Source organism: Betta splendens, chromosome 9 (assembly GCF_900634795.4).
Source record: "Betta splendens chromosome 9, fBetSpl5.4, whole genome shotgun sequence".
NCBI lineage: Eukaryota > Metazoa > Chordata > Actinopteri > Anabantiformes > Osphronemidae > Betta > Betta splendens.
Window position 1 is genome coordinate 21,671,048 of NC_040889.2, and position 25,229 is coordinate 21,696,276.

General features: G+C 44.9%; 1 protein-coding gene across 2 annotated transcripts; it reads right to left on the reverse strand.

The window, feature by feature from the left end:
* ebf2 (EBF transcription factor 2) lies at nt 1-25,229 on the reverse strand. 2 transcript variants are annotated; one of them, XM_029162280.3, is made up of 16 exons: nt 24,474-25,229; nt 22,837-22,993; nt 21,129-21,186; nt 19,658-19,713; nt 19,498-19,571; nt 18,289-18,357; nt 4,991-5,072; nt 3,332-3,473; nt 3,100-3,230; nt 2,781-2,907; nt 2,598-2,686; nt 2,449-2,514; nt 2,180-2,354; nt 1,906-2,088; nt 1,651-1,821; nt 1-1,482 (listed from the first exon to the last, which is right to left on the reverse strand). In XM_029162280.3, the coding sequence occupies exons 1-16, from the start codon at nt 24,605-24,607 to the stop codon at nt 1,451-1,453; spliced, it is 1,746 nt and encodes a 581-aa protein (XP_029018113.1). In that variant the 5' UTR covers nt 24,608-25,229; the 3' UTR covers nt 1-1,450. The 2 variants fall into 2 exon arrangements, with proteins under 2 accessions (XP_029018113.1, XP_029018112.1); XM_029162279.3 differs by having other exon boundaries at nt 1-1,821; nt 24,474-25,225.

The following is a 25,229-nucleotide window of genomic DNA, read 5'->3' on the forward strand; positions in this document are numbered from 1 at the left end:
CTTTTTTTTCCCATTTGTTTTATTCGGAGCACAAAATATAATTACACCTTGAGATATACAAATCACATTTGCACCATTTTTTGTACCGTTTCAAAGAAAGATGGCTTTAAAAACATAATATAAAATTGCTAATATATTTTAAATAAATAAAATTAAGCAAACGTCTAAAACAAATTGCAAATGTCTTCTACTCTTTGTGTTTCTTTACTTCCATGTCCTGAGAATGAAGTTTTATCTGTGATGAGAAAAGTCGCTGAATACGAAAAGCGTGATATGGATGGATACAGTAAAACGCCCTGTTCTTCCCTGTTGAGCAGTTGTGCTTTCGTTTGCTATACTGCATAGTGACTAGAGACCTGTACTGGGTTGGCACATTTCAAATGATAGAAAAGTTATACTCATAAATTGAAACTCACTATGTGGGATGATATACTTTCAGGGCACTGGTGTGACAAAACATGCATTATAAGGAAAATGATAACGCATAAGGCTAACTAACATGTTTCCTTTACACAAGGACAATAACCTTCTTTAACCGTGAGCTTAACATCAAAATGTTACGCAGAAACTGGTTAACTCGAGACATTTCAACCCAAATCCATTCGGAGGATTAAGCAAATTAATTAGCAATTGTTGCAATAACGTCATTTCAGTAACAGTTGGAAAAAGGGCCACTTTATAAAAACATGTTTATATTATTCCCTAAACTAACTATAATAAGTTAAATTGCTTGTTCTTAAATAAATCAATATATGAATTCCTTTAGTAATAACCCTTAAGACAAAGACGTCTCCCTTGTAAAACTGACATCAGAACAAAAAATAAAGAGTCTATTTTTCTGGAATGTAAATTGTCCTCAAAAAGTCTACTACGAAAAAATCTCTCGCTAACTCACAGACAGTGTACACACATGCCGTATAAGGTGTCCACACAGACAAAACAGCATCCTGTGTTTCAGAGATGCAACATGTTTTAGGAGTTGTCCGTCGTCCGAGTGCTCTCACATGCATCCTGTGCTCCTCTGGCCTGGTTCTGGGCAGGTGTTGACAGTATCGGGTACTGCATGTGATGCTGGGCCAGAGGTCAGCACAAGGTGCTGCTGGAAGTCGAGGTGAAACTAGGACCAGTTTTCTGTTTTCTTTTTAAAAATACAGATCCTTCATTGCACACTCAGTGCTGTATAGGGTCCAGTCTCACGCTGTTTGGAGCATGGCCTGTCTATGCTTGTGGTGGAGTAATCTCCTGCCCCTGGGGTAGATGGCTGGTCTTTGGACATTTTGCTCCTGTTCGTCCACCTGGGTGAAAGGGGGACTAAGTAACCGCAGGACGCTCGGGGAGAAAAGATATATGTGGTCACTAGTGATCAATTTTCCATTCTCCCTGCCCTCACAGTGCCAAAAGGTGGGCTAATTGAAGCAGTGGTCTGGGGTAGACTGGGGTGGGTGCTTTGCTACATCGGGGGAACAACCAGGCCCGTCATCGCTGGAGAGAAAAAATATACAAAATCTATCATACTAATCAATTAGGTCTTGCATTATTGTACATCCAGCTTTTCGTCTTTCAGTCATAGCTTTGGAGGGGTTAGTAGTACGGGTTAGACTGCATTCGTGAGTTCAGACAGGGGGGTCAGATAGTGAGTCGGGTGGCTACCTCTGAAGCTGTTCCCCCCTGAAGCGGGGCAGGCAGGAGAGGGGGAACCCTGAGGCCTGAGCACAGGAGCAAAAGCACTCTTCTGTTTGGCAGCAGAAGGGAAGGAGGAGAAGGGCAAGAGGGACGATGAGGAGCTGGAGCTCCCGGGTATAGTGGGACTGGAGGGCATTACTGTGGAACAGAGGGCAAAAGTCAGTCTCAAGTCTGAGTAATCACAACCAACAGAATTTACAGGTAAAGCGCTGAAGGTCTTACTGTAGGGGGAACTCGTAGGGGAGGCGCTGCTAAAACCAGGAGAACCAGGAACTCCCAGACTGGTCATGGGAACTGTTCCATAGCCTCCAGTCATCCCACCACTGCTGCCATAGCCTGACTGCTGGGGAGTGGAGGCTGAGGGGTAGCCTCTCGGGGACAAACTGCTGGAGTTTCGAATGTAACCTGGGATACAATGCAAAATGTTGGGTCAAGTCCAGGCTTCACTAGTGGCAAAAGAGGAAGCAGGGAATATTTGATGACTCAGTTGACTCACCTTGGCTGCTTTGGCCTGGCTCCCCAATGCTAACGCCCAGCTGCGACGGGTAGGAGCCCAGGCCCATGACGCTGCCGTGGGCTGGAGAGCTGGGCAGAGCCTGCAGCTGACTGTGGGGACGGGGGACACTGTACAGGGCCTCAGCGATGTCAGCGGCGCGCTTCAGGAGCATGTCCTAGAGAAGCAGCATGGTCAGCAGTGGACTGTGACGGTTCTGATGACCCGTTTCACGTTCATTAAAAAAAAACACTAGATATTGCTCTGTTTACCTGATTACTGTGGGGATTTCCATACAGAGCCTCCACAAGGTCTGCTGCTCTTTTCAAAAGGATCTCCTGCAAAGACAGACATTTATCGTCATGAGATCTTGTGGTTGGTGGGCGCTCTTGGAAAGGTGATTTGTTCAGGAGTCGCTCACCTTGGCTAGTTTCTCTGGGTCACCAGGATGTCGAGGAATGACCTTCTGAAGACGTTGGAAACCATAATCTATAGTTGGTTCATTAAGGGCTAAAAACAAAAGAAGCACGTCAAAGCTGAGTCACATTCAATGAAAACCTTAAACTGAGAACAAACCAGAAATCGGCTGGAAAAGACAAAGCACCTGTGTAGATGAAGCGCCCAGGAGCCCCTTTGCAGAACTGTTTGGACTTATAAGACAGTGTGACCTCCACGACCCCAGGGATGTGCCGAGGAGGCGTCTGGACACGGATAGCGTGCGGCGTGATCAGCTGAGGACGCAGCGCGAGAGAACAGATGAATGTCTACACCGAGAAGATTCATCTTTGTCCAGTGACTATAAATCATTTAAACGATGGGACGAGCCATATGCTCTGCTGTTTATATGTGTATTGCATACTGTATATCATTTCAAAATGTAGTTTGGACTGTCCCCTCATTAGTGAGACGAAGATGAGCCCTACCTCACTCCACACCAGCATGCTGCCAAACACCACCTGCAGCCCGTCAAAGAAATTCTCCCCAATGACAATGACCATGGCCCCACCGGTGGTCCAGCCCTCGCTGGGACTGATGGCTTTGATACAGGGAGTAGCTAGACAGGGCAGCAGAGCCAGGGCAGCCTTTAAGTACAGCTCTCGGGGAAAGTAACACATTCTTAAATCACGCACATGCGACGCGTGACCTGGGTCTCACCATACTCCATGGTGTTCTCCACGGACTCGCCCGGCTCCAGCCTGCGAGCCCGGCGCCCGTGTTTGGAGTTGTTGTGGACGAACATGTTGTCGGACACGGCTAAGACGTGGCCGTCCACGCTCACGGTGCTGGACAGGACCACCTGAACGGGACGACAAGAGCCGAGAGGAAGATACATGAGCGTCGGCGCGCGGCTCGGACAGCGCGCTGCGAGTCTCAATCTCTGGTTACAGCAGCCGAGTCCCTGAGCAACAATCTGTTTCAGCGCACAGGTGATGGTAATATTTCTTAATAGGTAATGTGACGTCTCTGGGATTTTCATATGTTTGAATTCTGGGGATGACATTTCTCATACACCCCTCCACTCCTCCATCAGGCCTCCATATGGCCACTCCGCTGCCTCTTGCCTAACTTTGTGATTCATATACCATGCAGCAGGCTCATCGTTGTCTCCTACTGATCCTTCAATGACACCAAACATATGGACCAAATCTCCCATTTTAGACGGCTGTTAAAGTACTGCATGATATATAGTGGCCCTAATTTGATTTTCTGGCGTCAGCATGAGTGTGTCCCCTTCCACATCTGCCTCACATGGATGACACAGATATAATTAATGAGAGGATACTTGTAGGTTTTTCCCTTTGGATATTTATGAGACTCAATGCTATTTCAGTTAGGGACAACACGTTAAATATATATTAATCAATTTTTGAGAGTTAGAGAGAATAGGAAAAATAGCAAAGCTCATTTTATCGTAACTGTAAGCTGTAATGAGTGAACATTTAAATACATACGTTTAAGGAAAGCTGAAATAAAACTATTCGTTCCCTTTGAAATAAACACATGGCAGTAATTTTACAGGTAATAGAACATAAGAAAGAAAGGGAGAAAAAGCATGTGTGCTATACGTGGTGGAGGGAAAGGGGAACCTAAAGGAAAATAACTGTAAATTATCGATCAAGCAGCAGACTCCTGTCCAGCTCTGATCACCTTTTAACCCAGAGATGAGAGTCTTGGAGCGCTTGTGCGCTCATAACTTCTCAGCATGTGTCACGTCGCAGGAGTTAAAGCAAACACCGGTGGAAGACAGAGGGAGCATGAAGAAGAGGGAAGGACAGAGGGTTGGAGAGGGAGAAGGAGAATGCCAGACGAGGGCTGCCGGTGCTGAAAGACGGCAGAGGAAGTGAGGCGCGAGTGTCCCATGTGACCACTTCCTGGGTCACGGAGCATGACCCCCTCCATCTGGAAACAATCAGTCAATTCTTGACAACTTCCTGAAACACCTCAACCTATTTCCTGCACTCTGGCACCCCGAAAACCAAGTCTCCCACACATCTCGCTCCTTTCATTTGTCTTTCCATCTGTCCAACTCCTTATTGATTTTAACTTTCACCTTTATCTCCCTCCTCTCAATCTGGCGAAGGAAAAACTTTACTTTGAGAGAGCTGGTGACCTGCACTCTGTTTAGAACGCACAAAATCAGCTATTCAGTTATTCTGTTGGGTAAACCACTGCAGGGCTATGTTTGTGGATGGATTGCTGCTTTTTACTAACTGGGTTCATTGGTTTATTAGAATGCTGGTTTCCATATTCATCCTCTTTCCGTCTGCTGACACGCAAGCACGCGCATGCATTTTCTTCCCAAACGTTTCGTACCTGAAATCTCCTCATGTCCCTCGGGTTTCCCGCCGTCTTTAGACAATTCTGGTTGCATTTCAGGAAGAATTTCAAAAAGAACCTGTACAAAAAAAAGAGAACACATGTTTACACATCACCAACTAAGAATTGTGTGTACAATTATTTTCAATAGTAGTCAATAGTCAGCTAGCAGTCAAAGGAGACTAATTATTTTTCAGAAACAGGACGTGTATGTGGACGGTGTGCATGTGTTGTTGAACATCTACGAGATTACAGCTCTGACATCAACCGCAGCTGTTTAGCTTCGCATTAAAGCCCCTGCTATTACACTTTAAATCAAGTGATAGAATATGAAGCACAGTCCAGTGAAAGGCACTGCTGAGTTTCAAAGTAAACTGGAGACAGTGATGTATGCCAGGGGACTCAGGGGACTGTGGTATCCCACAATGCTGTATTTGAACCCCCACATGGGAATGAAGAGGGAAATGAAGTAGAGACAACTACAGAGAAAGTGAAATGAGGAGGTGGAAAGAGGAAGGTAGTGACAGAGGCACCGACGCCGGTATGGACATGAATTTTGTTTTCAAGTATATGTGTCTCATTATGTATGTGAGCTTACTTTGAGAGTGACTGTGAAGACAGAGAGGAGGAGACATAGAGACACAGAGAGAGGGGTGCTGATAGCCTCTGCTACACCAAAGGAAACCCGAGAGAAAGGTGGAATAAATAGGAGAAACCAAGACTACGGAGAGAGACTCCAAATCCCAGGTGTGCACAGCTTGGCAACACGGCCCGCTGCCATGGCAACGCAGCTCTGCCGCAATCCCAAAGTCCCCATGCTGAGAGGCAAAGACAGCGATGGGAAAGAGAAGGCAACAACAAGAACACATTCCATCACTGAAACACAGCGAGAAAAGGGGGGGAGCGAAAGAAGGAGAGGAAGAAAGAGACTTGACGAGGTGAGACGCACGATGGTACAGTATATAAGGAGGACAGGTGCAGACAAGACTCAGAAGATGCACAGAACGCTGGGAGGGGAACAACTGCAAGACGTATGAGCGGTGGAGCCAGATGTCGCTTGGTTTCCCAGCGAACGCGCCTCTGCCTTGCCTGTGAGAAGCACATCCATTAATGCTCCAATTAAGCAAACAACAACAGAGCAGGGGAAAAATGCAGGCGGCGGTTCTGGGCTGGACGGGCAGCTTCAATCCCACCCACACTGTGCTCTCCGCAAATATAAGTCATCTTAATGGAGAGCAGTTGTTTGGAGAGGAACTTCATATTGGCCTTGCAGCCGTGAACCCTCCCATCGAATACTAATCTCTCCCTCATTCCGTCGGCTCTCGGTCCCCATTCCTCCATCAGTGGCTCCGGCTTTTTCCCTCGCAAACAGGGCCTGGCTTGAAACTGGCTCTCGGTTCCAACAGTGTGTCCAATATTTCTTGATTTGAGCTATTTCATCGGAGGACAATCAATATTGTTGTTGGCAGACGGTAGTTATAAATTATCAGCGAGAGCCCAGACCCCCAACCTTAAAGCTCCACCGGACTTCAGTTTAGGGTGGAAACATGTAAAAAGAACATCTGCAACTCCCCCACTTCCTTCTGCCATTTCTTTTCACACTGATGTCTGACTGTGTCGCCCTTTGTTATAGATGTCTTTTGGACGCTATGACAAAAGATTAACAGATTAAAAATCACTGCATAAAGATTGGGTTGAATGTGAACAGTGGCTTAGAGTTTCATTTCACTGTGAGGACTGTCGATCCCACGTATGAGTGTAGGTCATAACAGGACATTTCTACCCTGTTTCTAACTGAGTGCATGGTCTGACTAAAGTTCATCTGACAAGCATTCATCACACATTTGACTGACTCATATGATAAATCTGTATGACGACGAGGCCTCAGCAAAATCACAAGTCTAATTGAGAGGTTGTCTACATCCATCTCGGTCTTTGTGTATTTTCTGAGGGTTCTTGACCTTGTTTGTTGACTTCTTCTCATCATTGTCTGTTTGTATGACACCAGATGCCTCACACACACACACACACACACACACACACACACACACACACACACACACACACACACACACACACACACACACACACACACACACACACACACACACACACACACACAAAAGCACGCTTTCACATGCACACGTGCACACTTTAATACACTGACACCCCCGTTTGCCTCCCTCCCAAAAACTCATTGAGTCAACTTTTCACCCCCCTCAGTTCGGACGCACACAGCTGCAAATGCTGAAATTAAAGCGAGACATTGACGCATATATTAGCATGCATTAGCCGCTTCCCCCTGCCCACTTAACATGCAAATCTCCCAGTCCCGTCGCCTCGCACCTTCTGCCACACATTCATTTGCCGAATTATAATTAGACTAATCTTGCATAATTAATAAGAAGTCGAGGACCCTCTGTTTTTTATCCCCTCCTCTATTGTGGTTGCAAAAGTTTAATATTGCTGTTGTTTGTTTTTGTTTGGGTAATGTAATACACCCACACGCCTCCCCATCCACAGGGAAGAGCTGTGGAGAACATGCAAAGAACTGGAGGTGATCCTCATGTCATGGGCGAATTTCAGAGAAAGGCTATTTTCAAAGAATTGTGTTAGCTTTATTGTGAGCTTTTTATCATTACATATATTTACACATTATTCCATCAAGCAGATGTAAATTAGGGAATGTTTGACTAAAAGTAAATGCCGCACAGCAAGTAAAGCTGAAGTGAAGCATGAATTAGATCTGAAACTGCAGCAGACAATGGTTCGTTTACTTTTTATTTCCTAACAGGGACCATTTGTTCTACATTATCCTCCTAGTCTCTTTCTATGTACGACCTTCGGGTTCTCACCATTGTTCCATATTAACCCCACTTTTAAAAGTTACTACCATATAAATAAGTGTCACATACTGTAGTCAGAGGTGGTCAGTACTGAAAATCAAGTTTTATCTTCTGCAGCATCTACCCTCCACAGACACACTTAACACAGGAAACACAAACAAAACAGAGACCTAAGTCTTAAACCTTGGGATCATTTTCCACTGTGGCACCACAGGGAGTCTGTTTTTTTTCTGTCTTCACTTCTGCATCTCCGTCAAGGCCTCCGCTCCTTTCTGTTTGCATCTGCTTCGGTTCCCAAGGCTAAGTCCTGGCCCCAGCACATGGCAGGCATGCCAGTAACTAAAACTATCCCAGTGACTAACAAGCAAGTCAACAAGTCAAACTGTGGATGCTCAGCTTGAGGCATCTGTTACATGTAGGTGTTAGCCATTACGCTTTACATATGGATCTAATCAGGCAATGAGCACCTAAGCCGCACAGGACCTCTAACAAAAATTTTCATAGGCATTCATCAGCGCTAATCACTGTTGACATAAACTGCCTTTTCACACAGACATAAAACACATCGCCCCCTGTGCTCATTGTAAATGACGTTTTACTGGTGGCACAAGCTCTTGAAGCATGTGATCCAAGTGATCCAAGCGTCTCTGCAGTACATCCTCTCTCATCTCTTTGGATCAGACTTCAGTTATGGGTAAGTTTAACAAAAAAAACACATGCTTTAGCAGGAAAGTGTCACTTTTTACGAAAGACGTGGAGACCGGTGCTAAAAGAAAGGAGCTGACCGTTTTTGTTTTTGAGATCAACCACTCCATAACTCTCAGTTAAGGGCTGCAAAAAATACAACAATACTGCACAAAGACTGAGAAGAGAAGAGACAGAGGAAGAAAGGGAGAATGTTGATGTCCTGTATTCTGGGCCATCACTCATCAGACATCCCCTCCATCACCCCACCGCCACCCTGGAAAAACAAAACAGTGTCCTGACATGGTGGTGGAGGGGAGGCCAGGGAGGGAGGGAGGAAAATTAGGAAACCAGATGTGAAGCATTAAAACATACTGACATGCTGAGGGCCTTCCTCTGCCACACTCACACACGGAGAGCACTAATTCATACAGCAGGCCCAGATACATGAACACATGCATGCTCATGTCACACACAGGCTGTACAAACCACACACGCATGCATGAGTTCACAGGAAAATATGCAAAGACAAACACTGACTTGCAACCGTGTGTGAAAGAAATGCCTCAAAAACAAATGTTGAAAAGTCATAATAATAAATGTACTTAATAAAATATGTTGAGTAAAAAAAACAACGGCCAGAATTTGGCTAAACCAGTGTTAACCTAGAAAGATTCTCACCAAGACACATATCAACAGATGGGTCGTCATGCATCAGCGTATGGATATGCATCCAATTAGTACATGTACTCAGGCGGAGGATGGCTGAGCTGGCAGGACGGAGGTGTTTTGTTTTCCTGTGTGTGTTCGGGGGATGGAGCGGGGAGGTAAGGGTAGTAATAAATACCCCTGGACCCAGGTCCCCTGGCAGACTGGAAGCTAGACTGGTCACCAGGGTTAACACCCGGGGCACATGACCTTTGACACTGCTAATGGGGCACAGAAAACCCTCCACGAACTGATACCCCCTCTGTCGCATACCACCACAGGACCTTTCACACTGGTCCTCCCAGTCCAGCACTGCACCCCACCCTCTGCCTTCCTCTTAAAACATACAGGGATATCACTGGCATCAGCTTTATTCACTCTTTACTGGCACAGCAAACACCAGGCCATGATAATCTTTCCTCACGTTTTGCTAAAGCAACTAAATGAACCTGCTTTTAATATGACATGAAAAATGTGCCAGTATAAGTGATAAAAGGTGGAACTGGGCACCAGCTTCAAATATTAGCCTTTTTTAATCAACTACATCTGATCATTTTACCTACAACTCTTCATATTATATTGTTGTCTGCTTGAATGTTCTTCAACTCAAGTTATTGATCAGCAGCAAGCGAAATCACTGAGTAAATCCCGTCCCCGTCTCACCCAGACTGCGAGCACATGGAGGAACATTAGCTTTTTATAAATCAGCCTGTTGAATTGGCTGAACCCTTCTTAGTCTCTCCTTCATTGCCTCCCAGGCTGGCTTCACCTCTGCAACCTCAGCCAAGGCCTATCCCACCTCTAAACCTGAGAACTGTGACAAAGCCAAACACTGAAACCACTAGTGCTGATTTATAGAGCTTGGTAGTGCTGTAAAACCTTCAGACTCGCCACTGCAAAAGTGGCTGAGGCACGGCAGAGATGAGAGGGGAAGGGCTGCTGGAACGCAGAGAGTTGAATGATGAGAAGGGTAAACAAGTGGCACTTGAGTGTTTGAGCAGGGTTTCTCCACGTGTTCTACTGCCTAACCCCTCCGTAGCCGCTAAATGTGCAATTCAACCATCTTCAACGAATTAATGTTTCCGTCTCCTAAACTTAGCCAAAGCATAGATTGCATACAAAGCTTGGCCACATGGGAGTGTGGCCAGCCTGCCAAATAGATGGATATGGAGAGATATTCAGAGCCTAGAGAACATGAATTCACAACCAGAACAGGGAATAGAAGTCCCATCAGCGGCCTGACCTCTCCCAGCATGCTTGGTGTGTCCTGAGGGACAAGGATTCAAAATATACTCTCTTAACTGTCAGATGGAGGCGCGGAGCACTCTCTACAGCTGAATAGATTTCAAACATACCAAATGGTCATCTGAAATAAACACTAATCTTGCTTTGATGATAACTTTTCAATCAATTAGCAATCACTCATCATTTATCAATAAATGTATATCAAAGCTCGACCTGGACCTTCCTTAGATAGGAACAATGAATCTGGGATGGATGCCACAGAGCGGGAGAGGAGAGGAAGGAGAAGCAACAACAGAAGGAGAAGAGATGTCTTCTTAATTAGCCAGTAATGATAAGATCTGACAAACAACATCTGTTTCCAGAAAGAGAGAGGAGACGGGGGGGAGTAAAGAGGGAGAGGGAAAGATAGGGTGGGAGAGATGAGAAAGCGGGAGCGAGGAGTGGCTGAGAAACCTGTGAAGCTTAGACAACAGGGACCTGCTTGTAGGAAAGTAAAGGGGGAGTGGAGGGGATGTATAAGGGAGGGAATGCTGTGTAGCGTGACACAATAGGAGAACGGAGGATGAGAAGTATAGCAGAAGTGTGAGAAAGACAGACAGGAGGAAGAAATCTGACAGGGTTAGGGGAGTCGAAGAGCCAGGACGAATATGACAGACGGACAGAGAGGGAGGAAAACAGATCAGAACGAGAGAAAGGGAGGAAGATAGACAGACACCGAGAAGGTGAGCGGGATAATTGTGCTGGAAGGAGGGAGAAGAAAGAAGGAACGTGTGAAGAGACGGGAATGGAATCGCTGAGAGGTCCAGGGCGTTGTAATTTACTGTCCGTGGCTAATACACAGCAAATGTGTGGAGCCAAGAACTGGGAGACTGGAATGGGAGCCGGGTTGTTGGGAGGGCTGAGCGGAGGGCACGCACACTGTTGGCTCTCTCAGCATGCATGCTGGGAGCCTGTCAGCAGGCACATCACCCCCTGCCCTCAGTCCTGACAGATTCATCAGGACCATTACACACGCGCACCCAGACGCACACACATCCAAACCACAGTCGCTAAACTGTTGTTCCTCTTTTATGTCAAATTATATTTTCATCCATGACGACGGAAAGCACAACATCTGTTGCATGAATGAATCAGACAGCAATAGACAAAGCGTCAGCGTTAGCATACCGTTTGCAGGGGTTTGCTAGTTGTTGATCTATTATAAGAAAATCAACACAATGTTCTAGCCAGGCCGCTGTATTTATGGGCTGTGTAGCCTCGAGTGAATACCAGCGGATATTCTTAATCAACCTTTATTCAACAAAATACCACAGACATGTAAATATTAGTGTTAGTAAATGTTTTCAAGAAGTGAGACATGGCCACATTTTGAGAAATCTAACTCCTGGGAGAAATGCTCTATAGGATTTCCAGATTGCAGATAAACAGACAAACAAACAAACACTGTGGCTTGTGGGGCCGTCCAGCACCAGGGGGCATTGTTAAGTCATTAGTGAAATTTAAGACCTTAACGGAGGAGAAGGACCAAACCCAGCCCCACCCACAGGGACAGCGTCCGGCCAAAGAAAACAGCCCTTGTTCCTAAATACCACTGCTAACTGGCCTCTGACTCCACACCCTCCCCCGCACGCGCACACACACACACACACACACACACACACACACACACACACACACACACACACACACACACACACGATTCTGATTACACTGATATAAAATCCCCTCACAAAATAAAAGGCAACCACAGAACTTTCACATGAAAAATAAACCCACAGATCGGGAAATCCAGACTCACGCACACAAAGCCACACCCCACTTGCACGCTTGTGATGTGGAGTAGCTCTAAATCACACTAATCTGCCCCCTTCTGATCTTCTGAGTGCCCCTACTTAATCTCTACACCGCTCGACCAAAGGTGAACCTTATTAGTGGCCAGACAAATAGGAGGGTTTGCCCCAGCTACTTTAGGAGTGCGAGGCCTTTCACAGTGCCGTTGAGCTGCAACTCCAAAGTTCTGTTTTCCCCCATCCTCCCGGCATCCCGTCTGCTCTAAGGGTCCCCCCGCTGCTCCTGCACATTAGCCCATTGGTAGTCTATTCCTGTTTCCTCTCAAAACATTTCTGTGCTGCTCTCTGTTTCCGACCTACCCCCATCTGTAGGTTCTCAAAGAAAACAAACCAGGCCTACAGCTTGTGTCAGGGTTCAAGCCACAGCAGCCAACGCTGGCTGAAGCAGAGCAAAGGTGACCAAACACAAACTCGGCTCATAACCTACCACTCATTATACACTTCCTGTGAACACTGGAGTCCAGGATCGTCCCAGTTCATGTACGACCACATCTCGCGAAGCTTGAGCTTACACCGAGGGTCCCTGAACTCATTTAAACAAGTCCAACTCTGAGTGAGCCTTTCACTGTCTGAAGCAGTACCTGTCAGTGAATTTGATATTCTAGACACTGTGTGGACTCTTGCTGTCTATCTTTGTGTCATTCTCCCTCTTGTATTGCCCCAAGGGAAGTGCTATCCCCATGGTCCTGTGCCAGCTGCTCAGTGGTCCAGCCTGTGTGCTGCTCCGCAGTGTGAGGCGGTGTGCACTGGAGCCTCAGGGCCCTGTCGCCACGCTGCCTGGGCCCCTGCCTGAGGGGCTTGCTGACAGGGGGTCTGGAGGGACTGGACAGTCCTGGCCCACCAGGGAAAGACCTGTGACAGTAGACTGAGGGGACCAGCGCCTCTGACTTTGTCTCTGCACATTTGACAGACAGGTAATTTATGCAGACACATATTCATATCTGGATCACTGTAATGTGGGTGATTGTGGATGATCAGTAGCTCAGAGAGCAGGGTGACTTTTCTCACACTGATATAACATGTAAAAAAGTTTCTGACTGACAGCTACTTACTTCGGACATGCAGGGTATGCAGGCTATATTAAACTCCATGTAACATGTTTCATATTATTGTAAATCTGGTCAAATATGTGCTCTTCATTCTGACCACACAGACAAAGCAGTGCAGCAGGAGAACACCACATGGTAACATGCGGTTCATTCTTATGTACTATTAAACCTAGTGAAAGTTTGTACGATGTCTGTATATTTTGCCATAAATATACAGCAGCATTTAAAGTGGAGGCAGATCACAAACTAACCAAAACCTCCTCCACATCCTCTGCAAGCTGAATGACAGAGGAAGGGAGTAACCCCCAACTCTTGTCATTATGGACCATTTTACAACTTTCATGTCTTATTTCTTATTTTTAACTTTTATGTCCTTATTTATTATTTCACACTGAAATAAATTAAAAGAAAAACATATAAATTCAAGTGTTTCGACTAGTAATATCAAGGCCTGCAGAAAGGTGTAAGTGAACTGGGATGTCTGGGTGTTTCAGAAACCCTTCAGAAACCATCTCAAAACACACAGAGGTGAGCAGCTTTACTACATATTAGCATCAACAAAGGCAGCTATGCGTTACGAATGAGAGCCTTTCACTAGGACTATGAGAAACAATCCTCTAAAATGACATTGTTGTCTCACACAGAACTCTGTGTGCATATATGATGGCCTAGCAGGGTGACTTGGCGGCAAAACCTAAGTATGCATCTGGGAAAGGAGAGGAATTCGACCCATGACACAGTCCAAAAAATGTTGCTGCATTTATTCTTTGGCTGATAGTTTAATGTTCTTTTCCCAAAGTCTTGCAGTTTCTATTTTTTTTCTCATTGACACTGAAGAATGAGGAGCCTGGGCTTCCCCACCATTAGCGGAGCGTCGAGCGACTGGCTGCCCTGCAGTAGGAACAGGTACAGTACGCTGCGGTACAAGAACATGGCTCAGCAATCAAGGCGGGAAGTGGCTCACGTTATCGTATACCATACATGTGTTTAAGATTAAGAGCTACAAGCAGGTAACATGACGAACATGGAAAATAAAGGTGAGAGTGCTGCGTTCAGCGTGAATAGATTAGTGTCAAATCTTTCAAAGATGAATCACAGAAAACCATATGAACACAGGAAGAGGTGGTGTTTGAATTATCATCAGATGAAGAAAATAATAAACACTTAACTGGTCGATTTTGTAATTGAGCTGAAACTGAAGCAGGCTGCTGCACACGGCCCTAAATAGCTGAAAACAGACCTGTGGTACATGCACATGACTGGAACCACAGCTAAAAACGGATCAATACATCCCACCACCTGAGATTAAGAGTAATGGATTCCTCTTTGAGCTGAGCATCTCCAGTCAAGCCTCTGCACTGGCTTGACTGGACAAGCCAGTGCCAATAACTACACATTATTTTATATGGACAATTATAAACTCAAAGCAAAATGTTGTGTGTTTCAAATAAAAGGAAAGAAAGAATAAAAGTGTTACTTTTGCATTCCAGATTAAAAAGTAGTTTTTTTTAGTATTGAAAAATTAAAGTCTAATATTTAAGAGTATGTGCATCTTGTTGAGTTCTTTTTGAGTTTGGGGGAGGGAAGAGCCACATCGACAACATTGGAAAATTCCCATTGATTATTCTTCTTTTCTCTGAGCACTGGCTTGTTAAAAAAGACCCCTCTTGGAAACACAATCAATTAGTGAGATAGTGCTTGCCATTGATCATCCTCCTCCACCTCACAAGGTTCATGCCTTACGATGGACCCCTCCACAACACACGTCTTATGGCCATCTATTGATCTCAGCTTCTTAGCCAAATATAAAAGCATGCACTCACCCCTCTCATTCAAATCACACAGCCCAATACTAACACTGACATCTGCTTGTCTCCATTGTAAACCTCTGGTTCACTCATAAATACAGAGGCCAGCTTTGGCCCAGAACCAATATAGTTTCTCAAAGGTCAAAGGTCAGCATGGTAATAATGCCTCTAATAACATTTCTGCCTCAGTTAATACTGATAACTTCTTAGAGCTGAATGCTGAAAACAACAATTGGTCAAAATACCAGAAACAATATAACATTTTTTGATTGAGCAATTACATTTCTTGACATAAAAACTACTACTTATTATTATTATTGTCATCCTTTTTTAATAATTTTCCCTTACAATAAACTAACCTAACGAAGGAGGATGACCAAACCCAAACCTAATGTGTTGCAGTACTGTATCCACATATCAGTAAAAAGAAATAGTGAAATATTCGGAGTCTGAGGAAGCAAAGATTAATGGTGATGAGGCCACAGGAATCGATCATTTAACCAATCAGTGAACAAGCCAGTCCATCAGTCAAACATAATTGGCACTCTCCAAATAGAGAAGTCACATCCCAACATTACTGAGTGTAACAGTTCACCAAGTTGAGATTCGATGATTGTAGAACTATTAGACACAGCAGGCACCAGGGCACTAGATAATTCTGTCCCATATGCAACTTAAGAGTCATCTCTTTGTCAACGACTGCCCTTGGCCTCTTCATCCCTTGGTCCCCCCCACCCTCTATCCCTTCACCCCTCTCTATGGATCAGCTGTGATCTCCTCTCTTTCCTTTCACTCAAATCAGGATTAGGGAAAGGGGAGGAGGAGGAGGGTGCAGCAGCAGGAGAAGGGAGAGAGAAAACTGAAACAATATGGAAAGGAGATTAGAAAAGAGGGGGTTTGGGCCGTTTGGGGAATTGCTAACTCCCTTGTGCTTGGGTAGGTGTCCTAATGACACTGCCTAATTATGGCAAAATTAGACAGGCTAAAGGGAAGGAGGGGGTGGATGTGGTGGAGGAGATGGTAACGTGAAGGAAAAAGAAGTGAAGCAAGGGAATTAAGCATTAAGTAAAGAAAAAGTAAGTGTAAAGTAGGCACAACGAGAAGGCTGCACAGAAAAAATGGTGGGAGGAATGGAGTGTGGAGAAAAAGAGTGAAGCAGGAAGAAAAGGCTAAAAAGCAGTGGATGGCGAAAGGAGAGCAAGGGGCCCAGCACACTGCATGTTAATTGGAGAACAGGTGTTAGGGCTGTGAGCAGGAGGCTGATTACTAGAGCCACAGAAACAGACTGTCTCCTCCACACATACCCAAACAGACACACACACACACACACACACACACACACACACACACACACACACACACACACACACACACACACACACACACATCCATAAAGACACACAGGCAGCAGCAAGCACACACACACACACAAATACACATACACACATGAATAATTTAAAACCCAAGCAGTGACTCGGGGGGAAAAAGGTCAAAGTAAGGGTCACAAAGACACATAGACAATTTCACATACATCCATACACATACATAATAACAGCTCCTCACACACATAACGCAGACAAAGAAATAGGTCCATTTTGGACAAATGGACCTAGCGAATGCCTGCTAAAACACACACACACACACACACACACACACACACACACACATACACACACACACACACACACACACACACTTGTCAATCTTTGTACTTTGTTTTTCCAGTGTGTAACGCACATGCGTGAAGTCAAATGAGAAAGTGTGCATAAGATGGGATAAGAGGGCGTAGGGCCCAGTTAAATTCCACTGGCTTATCAGAAATTAGCTGGCTGCTAATGGGACGCTCCCAGAGGACAGGATTTTGCAGGCCAGTCAAGTGGGAGAAGTCCCCATCAGGATGGGATATGCCCAGTGCGATTAGAGAGTACAGTAGGTCAATGATTCAATTTAAATCAGTCCTCACAGCTGCACACTGGCCTGCTCACACACGTGCATACATAAAGATATAGGCTCTCCCCTCACCATGATGCCATCAAGTAACAAACACACATGTCAGGGCTTTACCATGCTAGTAGGAAGCATAAAAAGGCTGAAAAACGAGCTATTGGAAGAGTAATGTGCAATAGTCAACGAGAAAAGCAGCTGCTCCAAAGGGATTCTGGGAAAATTCAAAAGACAACAACAAGATTTTTCCGTTCTATGAAAACTATCTTCAGCAGAGATCCTCTGAGACACACTGTCAACAGCCAGCCAGCTTGAACTGAAGAGGGGAAAGAAAAGGGTCCTTGACATATATGAAGTGAGTGTTATCTCGAAAGACAATTGTAGGGAGCAGAGGAGGAAGGAGAGAGGAGGGATCGAAGGAGGGAGAGCTGATGAAAGTTGTGTCCGTGACATCACGGAGAAAGCATTTCACATGCGCTCTGCTTATGAGCATTCATCACGTGCGGCGATGCCAGGCAGATAGCGCAAGAACTTCAAAATCCCACGGACGTGAAGGCCCCTCACGCACGCCGATTACAGCGGCGGCCGTACACCTTTAAGCCCGATAACTGGCTGTCAGGGTGAACATTTACTACATGTGTGAGCCTGTCTGCTGGCATGAAAGATTCACATGCTTCGGATAAAAGGACGTCTACGCTTTTGGCAGGTTTCAGGTGCAACGGCGGCTGTTGAACATAATGAGTGACCGAACTGAAACAGATCCCAGCAGGCTGGAGATAGATCAACAGACAAACAGAGAGCCGAAGGGAGAGGAACACATGGGAGGCAGACATGGACACAGATGCTCAGCACTGTATGTTACAGCCCGTTTAAAGCGGTAGGCAGAACCACTGACAACCAGCTACACTTGTTGTAAACCACTAAGCTTATTCTTTAATGTGATTGTAATATACAGATTATTATTAATTTGAAAAGGATGTAAAGAAACATCAAAGCAGTTTCCCACTTCAGTCCACTGCTTGATTTGGATCATAGCTCCGGGCTTTTCACACCATTTGATCCTCCTTTGTCACTGTGTGTATATGCATTCATACAAAGAAAGGGCAAAGTCAACATCTTGTGTGAAGTGGTGCTTGTTTGGAGCGGTGGCGAGCTCATTACCTGTCGATGATGACTGGGTCGGAGGGGGTCTCGTTTCGGTTGCCACAACTTTTCTTCTCGCAGCAGCGGCTGAGTGGACGGTTGGGGAGACAGAAAACAGGAAGGAGTCAAGAAAAAGAGAACTAATTAAACAGGAGGAGCTACCGTTTGTCTGGCCCGTCCCTGTGTACGGGCCCAGACGACTCTGCCCCGCAATCGGCCAGGATCCAGGAGCAAACAAAGAAGGCATGAGAGGGGAGGGGAAGGATAGACAAAAGAAGAAAAGAGAGGAAGAAAAGGTACAACAACACACCCTACAAACAGTGAGAGACCATTCAAAACTGAAAAGCCAGCCGGGCAATCTGTCACATTGATTTCGAAATCAAACTCAACCCCCACGCAGCCTCACTGAGCACACACCGGCTCACAACATCCTACCATTCGTCAGCAGTCCTGTCCGAGGAGCCTGCTGGCTACCGGCCCCCTCCCCAAAGTCCCCTTCGCTGCATAACAAAAGTGCCCCCACCCCTAACCATCTGCCACCCCTGCACCTCGCCTCACCCCTCGTGTCCCAGCTTGGCCCTGCCCTGCCCCCCTCCGCCCCCCTGTCAGACGGCCTCACTCCCCAGCTGTGATGCTTGCCCTCTACTTCTTCGGCTCTGTTATTAGCCAGCTGTGAGTCACATTCGGGCATCTGCTGGCTACACAATGGCAAAGCCCACTCTGTCTTAGCCCCTCTCTCCATGTCCCAGCCCCCTGTCCTTCCCACTGCTGCCCTCCAATGCTGGGTCACTGCCCCACTTCCAGACCACTCTCTTCAGCTTCTCCACAACCCCTAACTTCACCCGTATCCGCCCAGTAATAACTAAAAGCTTCTGGTCCATAATCCCTGTCCAACACACCGTGTCTGGGCTAAAGAGGCGCACAAGGTGCCGCCACGAAGAGGGAGAAAAAGCAACTGGAGGAAGAAACTAGACTTGGCCAGAGACAAATTGCTTTAGAGCGGAGCTCAGCCCGGGCTCACCCAAGTAACATGGATGATGACAGACAGGCTAGACGTACACCACAGTCTGCCTTCCAAAACATTTGAAACCAGACAATGGTCCCAAAACCACATTTCAACTTGACTGAAACCAAACAGATTTAAGGAAAGTGAAGGATGTTTTGATTTGGTCCCTGTGGATAGAGGTGTTAGTTACTGAAGCCCATGTGTCTCTGTACAGCACTCACCTGCACATCACCTCGTGTGTGAGCAGAACTCTGCACATTTCCGGATTCTTGTTCTGTCCCTCATATGATATGGGCTGGGAGGAGGAAACGAGAGGCCACGAGACGGCTTTAGTTTCAGGAAGAAGTTCAACTATTGTTTATGAAGCTGAAGATTACAAACCTGTTTGGTGACGGAGTCAATAAGTCGCGCGTAAAGATCTTGTTCCGTACGAACGCCTGCGAAATAAAAAAAAACAAACAACTTTTTCACAACAATGTAGTAGTTTTCCAAAGAAACTGAATCTCCTCAGTTTTATTAAATGGAAAGTAGGAGAAGAAAAAAGATGAAGCAAACTAGACCCTTTCATTGTGCAGATGACCTGCAGCTCACTAAACAACAATAAATTAGGCAGTGATTAGGTTTATACTAGTACAAAAAAAATATTCCACAACCAACTCAATAATTGGCTCTAACCAAACAGCTTTACTGACGTGAACTGAGTACAGATTTACGTTATATGTCCTTCCCAAAGTCTGAACAAAAAAAGCATTAAACTCTGTCCAGCCAACATGGAGGAATAAGATTGGCACGCAGTTTATATTTTCTCTCTGATGGTTTCTGAGGGGATTGAGAGTTTTTGATCTTTGATGATTATTAGTCATGTTCTGCAACGAGGTCAAAATTTACAACCTGACTCTCATGATTTGTCAAGCAGTGCTTCTCGTGGTTATTTCGCCACTGACTTCTGATTTATGCTCAAATTTAGTTGACAGATGGCGGATTAATTATATATCCACTAATTTATTTGCTAAAGGGATTTATCTGAAGAGCAAACGTCTTTAAACATTGTGTGTTCCTTTGTAATCAGATGTGTTTCCATGCAAGATTTCCAGAAACACCTGAACCTCTGGATGCTTCCAAAGCTCCAATGGAAATCACGTTAAAAAGGGAAACGACATGTAATGAATTGCTTCTTGAGAGAAGAGCACAAGGTTCTTTTTAAGGAGACTTTGGAGAGTGTTGCTTTTAAAATGTGTTCCTCTCATCAAAGTCTCAATTGAGATGCCTTTGATATCGCTTGGGGGAAGAAGATGAGAGGAGGGAATGTAGCGGAAATGCTTTTGGTGTGTTTGTATGTACGTGTGCGTGTGTGCGTGTGTGCATGTGTGCGTGTGTGGAGGGTGTACGAGGGGGTTGTTCTGGAATATGTCTTTCATCTTCTCTCCCATGGGTGCCACTGTGATGGCAGAGTAGGGGCAGCAGTGGCTCATGGGAACCAAATTTCTCTCTGCATCTTCCAGTCTCATGTGGAAGCACCATGAGGGAAGGTTGGGGTAGTTTGGGGGGTGAGGTACTGTAGAGAGCGGAGGGTGGGGTGGCAAAACGTGCCTCATTTCCACACATACGAGTCCAGTAGATGAAGAGCTGAGTGGATGTGGCGATTAGACAATGAGAAGAAGATACAGTAATTTTATAAGTCAAAGCATGAGAGGATGTGGAGCAAGAACACTGTGTGTGTCATCTGAGCGCCCGGGTGTCACTGATAACCTTTTTCAACTCCTCTTCTGCAGCCTTAGTGTGGTGTCTAAATGATCAAATTATTCCCCGAGGGCAAAGAATCAAGCCGAGACTCACGTTTAACCGTACTCACCGTTGCTGTAGAGAAGCTGGAGCTTGTAGTGAGTGCCGTTGTTGGTCTTTTCGCCCGTCTGCTCCTCGGAACGAAGTGGAAAAACAGACAAATGCATGCGTGCAGTTAGGCACAATTGGGAAAACGATAAGTACAGCTGGGCATCCCGGAGCAGCGCTAAGCGCAGCGAGTCTCCCCTAATCCTGCAGCTCACCCTTCCCTGGGAGCAGCATCCAGATCAGAGGTTTGTAGGCTCAAGGCCCATATGGGACCCTGTGTTGTGCGCATAAGCTGAGTGCTTAACCTTGAATGGGATGTTCTTTGTAGAGGTTGAACTATCATGTCTGATATGAACTCTTAAAGCCCTGAAATCAAACCCAGTGGTCCTCCTGGCAACAAGGTACAGCCACAGCTATATGTGTGTGCAAAGCTAGTGAAAAGTATTGCATGTGAGACTGAGCAGCAGTCGACCTTGACAGAAAAACTTCTTTTCCGCTTCCCCTCCTTCCCCCTTGGCTCCCTACTAGCCTCTCACTTCTACCTTCTCTCCCCGTTTCTGTCTCTTGTTCCCCCACTTTCTTCCTCTTCCTCTACCTCCACTGGTCTTTCTAAGTGGTCTCAGAGGAATGCTCTCTGGTCCAATAACCCAGGAGGCTGGCATCACAGAGACAAGAGCGAGCGAGGAGGAGAGAGAACGAGGAGTTGGGAGAGTAAAGAAAGTGGGAAAGGAGACAGTTATAAGGAGCAAGGAAGAAGTTGGGGAATTAGGGTGCATGAAGATAAGTTGGAAAGTTACAGGGCTCTGACTCATAGGAAGTAATGCTAAGACATATCAAGAGATTGATAGATTCCTGGCATCATAAGTTTTGTAAATATACACAGAGGAACATTTATTTTGCCGTGCAACTCCTCTGCCTCTGCATAATTACAAAGCAAAAACAGATGCCAGGGTAACCATGCAGAAAATGAACTCCACCGCCATCATATTACTCTGCACTAACCTGTGTGGCACAAAAGGGGAGAACACTGACAGCTCTCAGATCTGGCATTAGCACTACAGCCTGCCTTACGTATGCTCATTGTGAAACTATGCTGGAACTTTGGACACGGTCTCCGAGAGCAAAGTTGTTAGCAGTTTATAAGATTCTCTGTAGTCTCGTCACAAGGTGAAACCTCGGACAGCACAGGGCACAGGGCCTCCAGCCATTCTTCCCTCTCGAGCCGCTTTCTAACTCGGTCTCCACTCTGCACCCTTCCTTATTTTTGTCGTGTCCAACCTCAGGAATCCAGCTCCCCCCCACAGCAGAATTTATAGTATGGAAGGGGGGTGAAGGAGAAGAGACTTTGATGATTAGTTCACTGTATAACTTAACAGGAGCAAGCATAATTTGCATTTTAAAAAGTAGTGATGTCCTCCTAATGAGGCAAGCTGCTAATTAGTCATTAGATATTCCTTTTCAATCCCACATCAGCTCATGGAGGGTAAAGCTTGTGTAAACATGTAGCCGTCAGCTGTTCGATATGCTTGGCTTTACCGTGGATGGGGAAGCTCATGTTGGGCACCTGATCACAGCTAAAATATAGTGCTTGTTACTAATGTTTTCTGTTGCTCTTTTACAGTTTTTAAACAAGATTTCTAAAAAATTGACAATTCACATAATCAGGTTTTACATAACAGTAAAAGCAATGACTTTAGGACATTCTCAAACAGTTCTATGCAGGTGTTCACCTTTTCATGTTCAACAAAGTCAACAAACGCAGTCCTCTCCACCTCCACAGGTTGGCCGTGTCTGTCGTAAAGAGCCAGGACAAAGTGGAAGAAGTTGGACTTGCGGAGATTGGAGGGCGGCTGCTTCTCAAAATGAGCCCTGGACAGAGCTACTCCACTGAGGACACAACAGGAAGAGACAGTCTTGTAGTAGTCTGAATTATTGGTTGTTGGTTCAGGCTTTTTCTCATAGAAATTTAAATCAGCCAGATCATATTGTCATAGCTTTCTCTTGAAACTAATCTAGAAAAATTAAAGTCATAGACCTGTCTGAAGACAGGTCAAATATTGCTAAAACATTTTTCCTAACAGTTATAAAGGCCGACATCCCCACTGTTAAAACCTATGCATACATGAATAACAATGCAACAATTATTAAAACAAAACAATACAATTTATAGTGTTTTACTAATTTTGTAAATACAATTTTACCTGTCTAGAAACACCTATGATTTAGAGAAGAAAAAGGAAAACAAAAAACTATGTTTTAGATCAGAGCAGAATAAGCAAGTATTTTAACTCTCCTTATTTCTGTGTTCAACACTTTGGACAATTTATAAATACAACTGTTTGATTGATTATCAGAAAAACAAGGATTTTCTTTTACCTAAACCAAAGAAGAAACTCTGCTGGTTTTTGTTATTGTTGTAGGTGCTGGTGATGTTTGTTTGGGTTTTTTGTAAAATCAGTTTGGGCTTATAATTGGTTATTTTCATTCCTACATAACTAAAAATGTAACAAACTGGTTCTTGCATCATGAATGTATTTATAGAGATAATTAAAATACTACAGTATTCGTCTAAAAATAAGTAAAAAATAGGAACATTTTTTAAATTAAATACCACAACCAAACTACACTAAATACACATTTTGACAGTATTGATGCATGTCTAAATCTCTTACTTATTTTTAGCATGATAAGATGCTTCTTATGCTAACGTTTTGTCACCTCTGGTGACTGTTTTTATGGTTGTGTAAAGTTTGGACACAGCCGTTCTGAAACATGGGCTCGTTATGGTTCCGAAACGTTTAGATGTGAAGTGGTTAACTGAGTATCGAAGTTTGCGAAGTGTACAGAATATTGGTTCAATAACAGATAACCCAAACACTGTAATTAAACAAATTATGTTAAGTGCATGTGTGTGTGTGTGAATAAAATCATTAAATGTAAAGCAGAAGCTGCGCAAGAAATAAAACTATATTGTTATATATTGTTATATAAAATGATTTAGCTTTGTCACATGAAATAAAATAGTAAGTAATAGTAATAGTATCAAATAAAAGTTTTTTAATTGGCTTCATATTTATAATCTAACCCTTGATAGTTTTAGGGTGTAAAATACAGACAGTTTTAGATCTGTATAATGAGGACCTTTTTTTACTTTAAAAAACATGTTCTTATCCATAGACGCAGAACTCTGTTTTGCAACAAGTAGTTTGAACTTCTTTTCTGAATGGACGTTGACTTTATGACACCCACACATCATGAACTATATACCGCGAGATAAATGTCGCATTCATAACAAGTCTGGGTTTAAGATATAAAGATGGAGTTTGAGAAGCTAATGACAAAAACATCGTCTGCGTTTGTACTGTACCTTTGCGCCGCGACGTTCGCATCCACGACACCTACATTACGCACCCACGACCGGACTGGATCCATCTCCTCTGCGAGACTTCTTTCTTTCGATCCGCTCACTTCTCGTATCAAATGCTCCTGGATGCCGAACATTTAAGCCCTGTCCTGATCGTCTAGGACACTTTATTGAACTTAAAAAACGAACTGCTGACTCTGAGAACTAAAGCACTTCGGCAAACAACAAAAGGTCCACCCCGAGACGCTGCGCTCCTCCAGAGCTCCGCACGAAAGCAGAAATTTTGAGAAATGAACAGCTGGCGCTCTGTGACGTTCTCAGGGGGTGACAAGTTAAAAATCCTGACAGACTCTCTTTTAAGGGTAAAACGATGATTGTAAATATATCCCCTCACTGATTGCAATCATTGTCCAGGATCAATTCTCCAGCATCAGTTCGAGCGCAAACGATCACCTGCTCATTGGGCTCGACTCCTCAGACACTTCAGAGCGAGTCCGTTCCAGGATAATGTTTAAATGTCTATGTGTGGAAAGTCTTCCTTTGTCACGAGGCCAGATCGGATTAAAACAGTAGTTCCGAGGGACCAGGACGCTTGCAGTGAACCACTGTCTTGAAGCATGAATGAGACCCTCTGCCGGGATAGAGCCTGGAGGAGGGGCCTTAGTGCCATATGGGGGACCGATTGATGAAATGGATGCTCTCATTGGTGTAAAGTGCATCCGTTGTTTGGACTTGTGCCAGATTCAGCATCCAACCAGT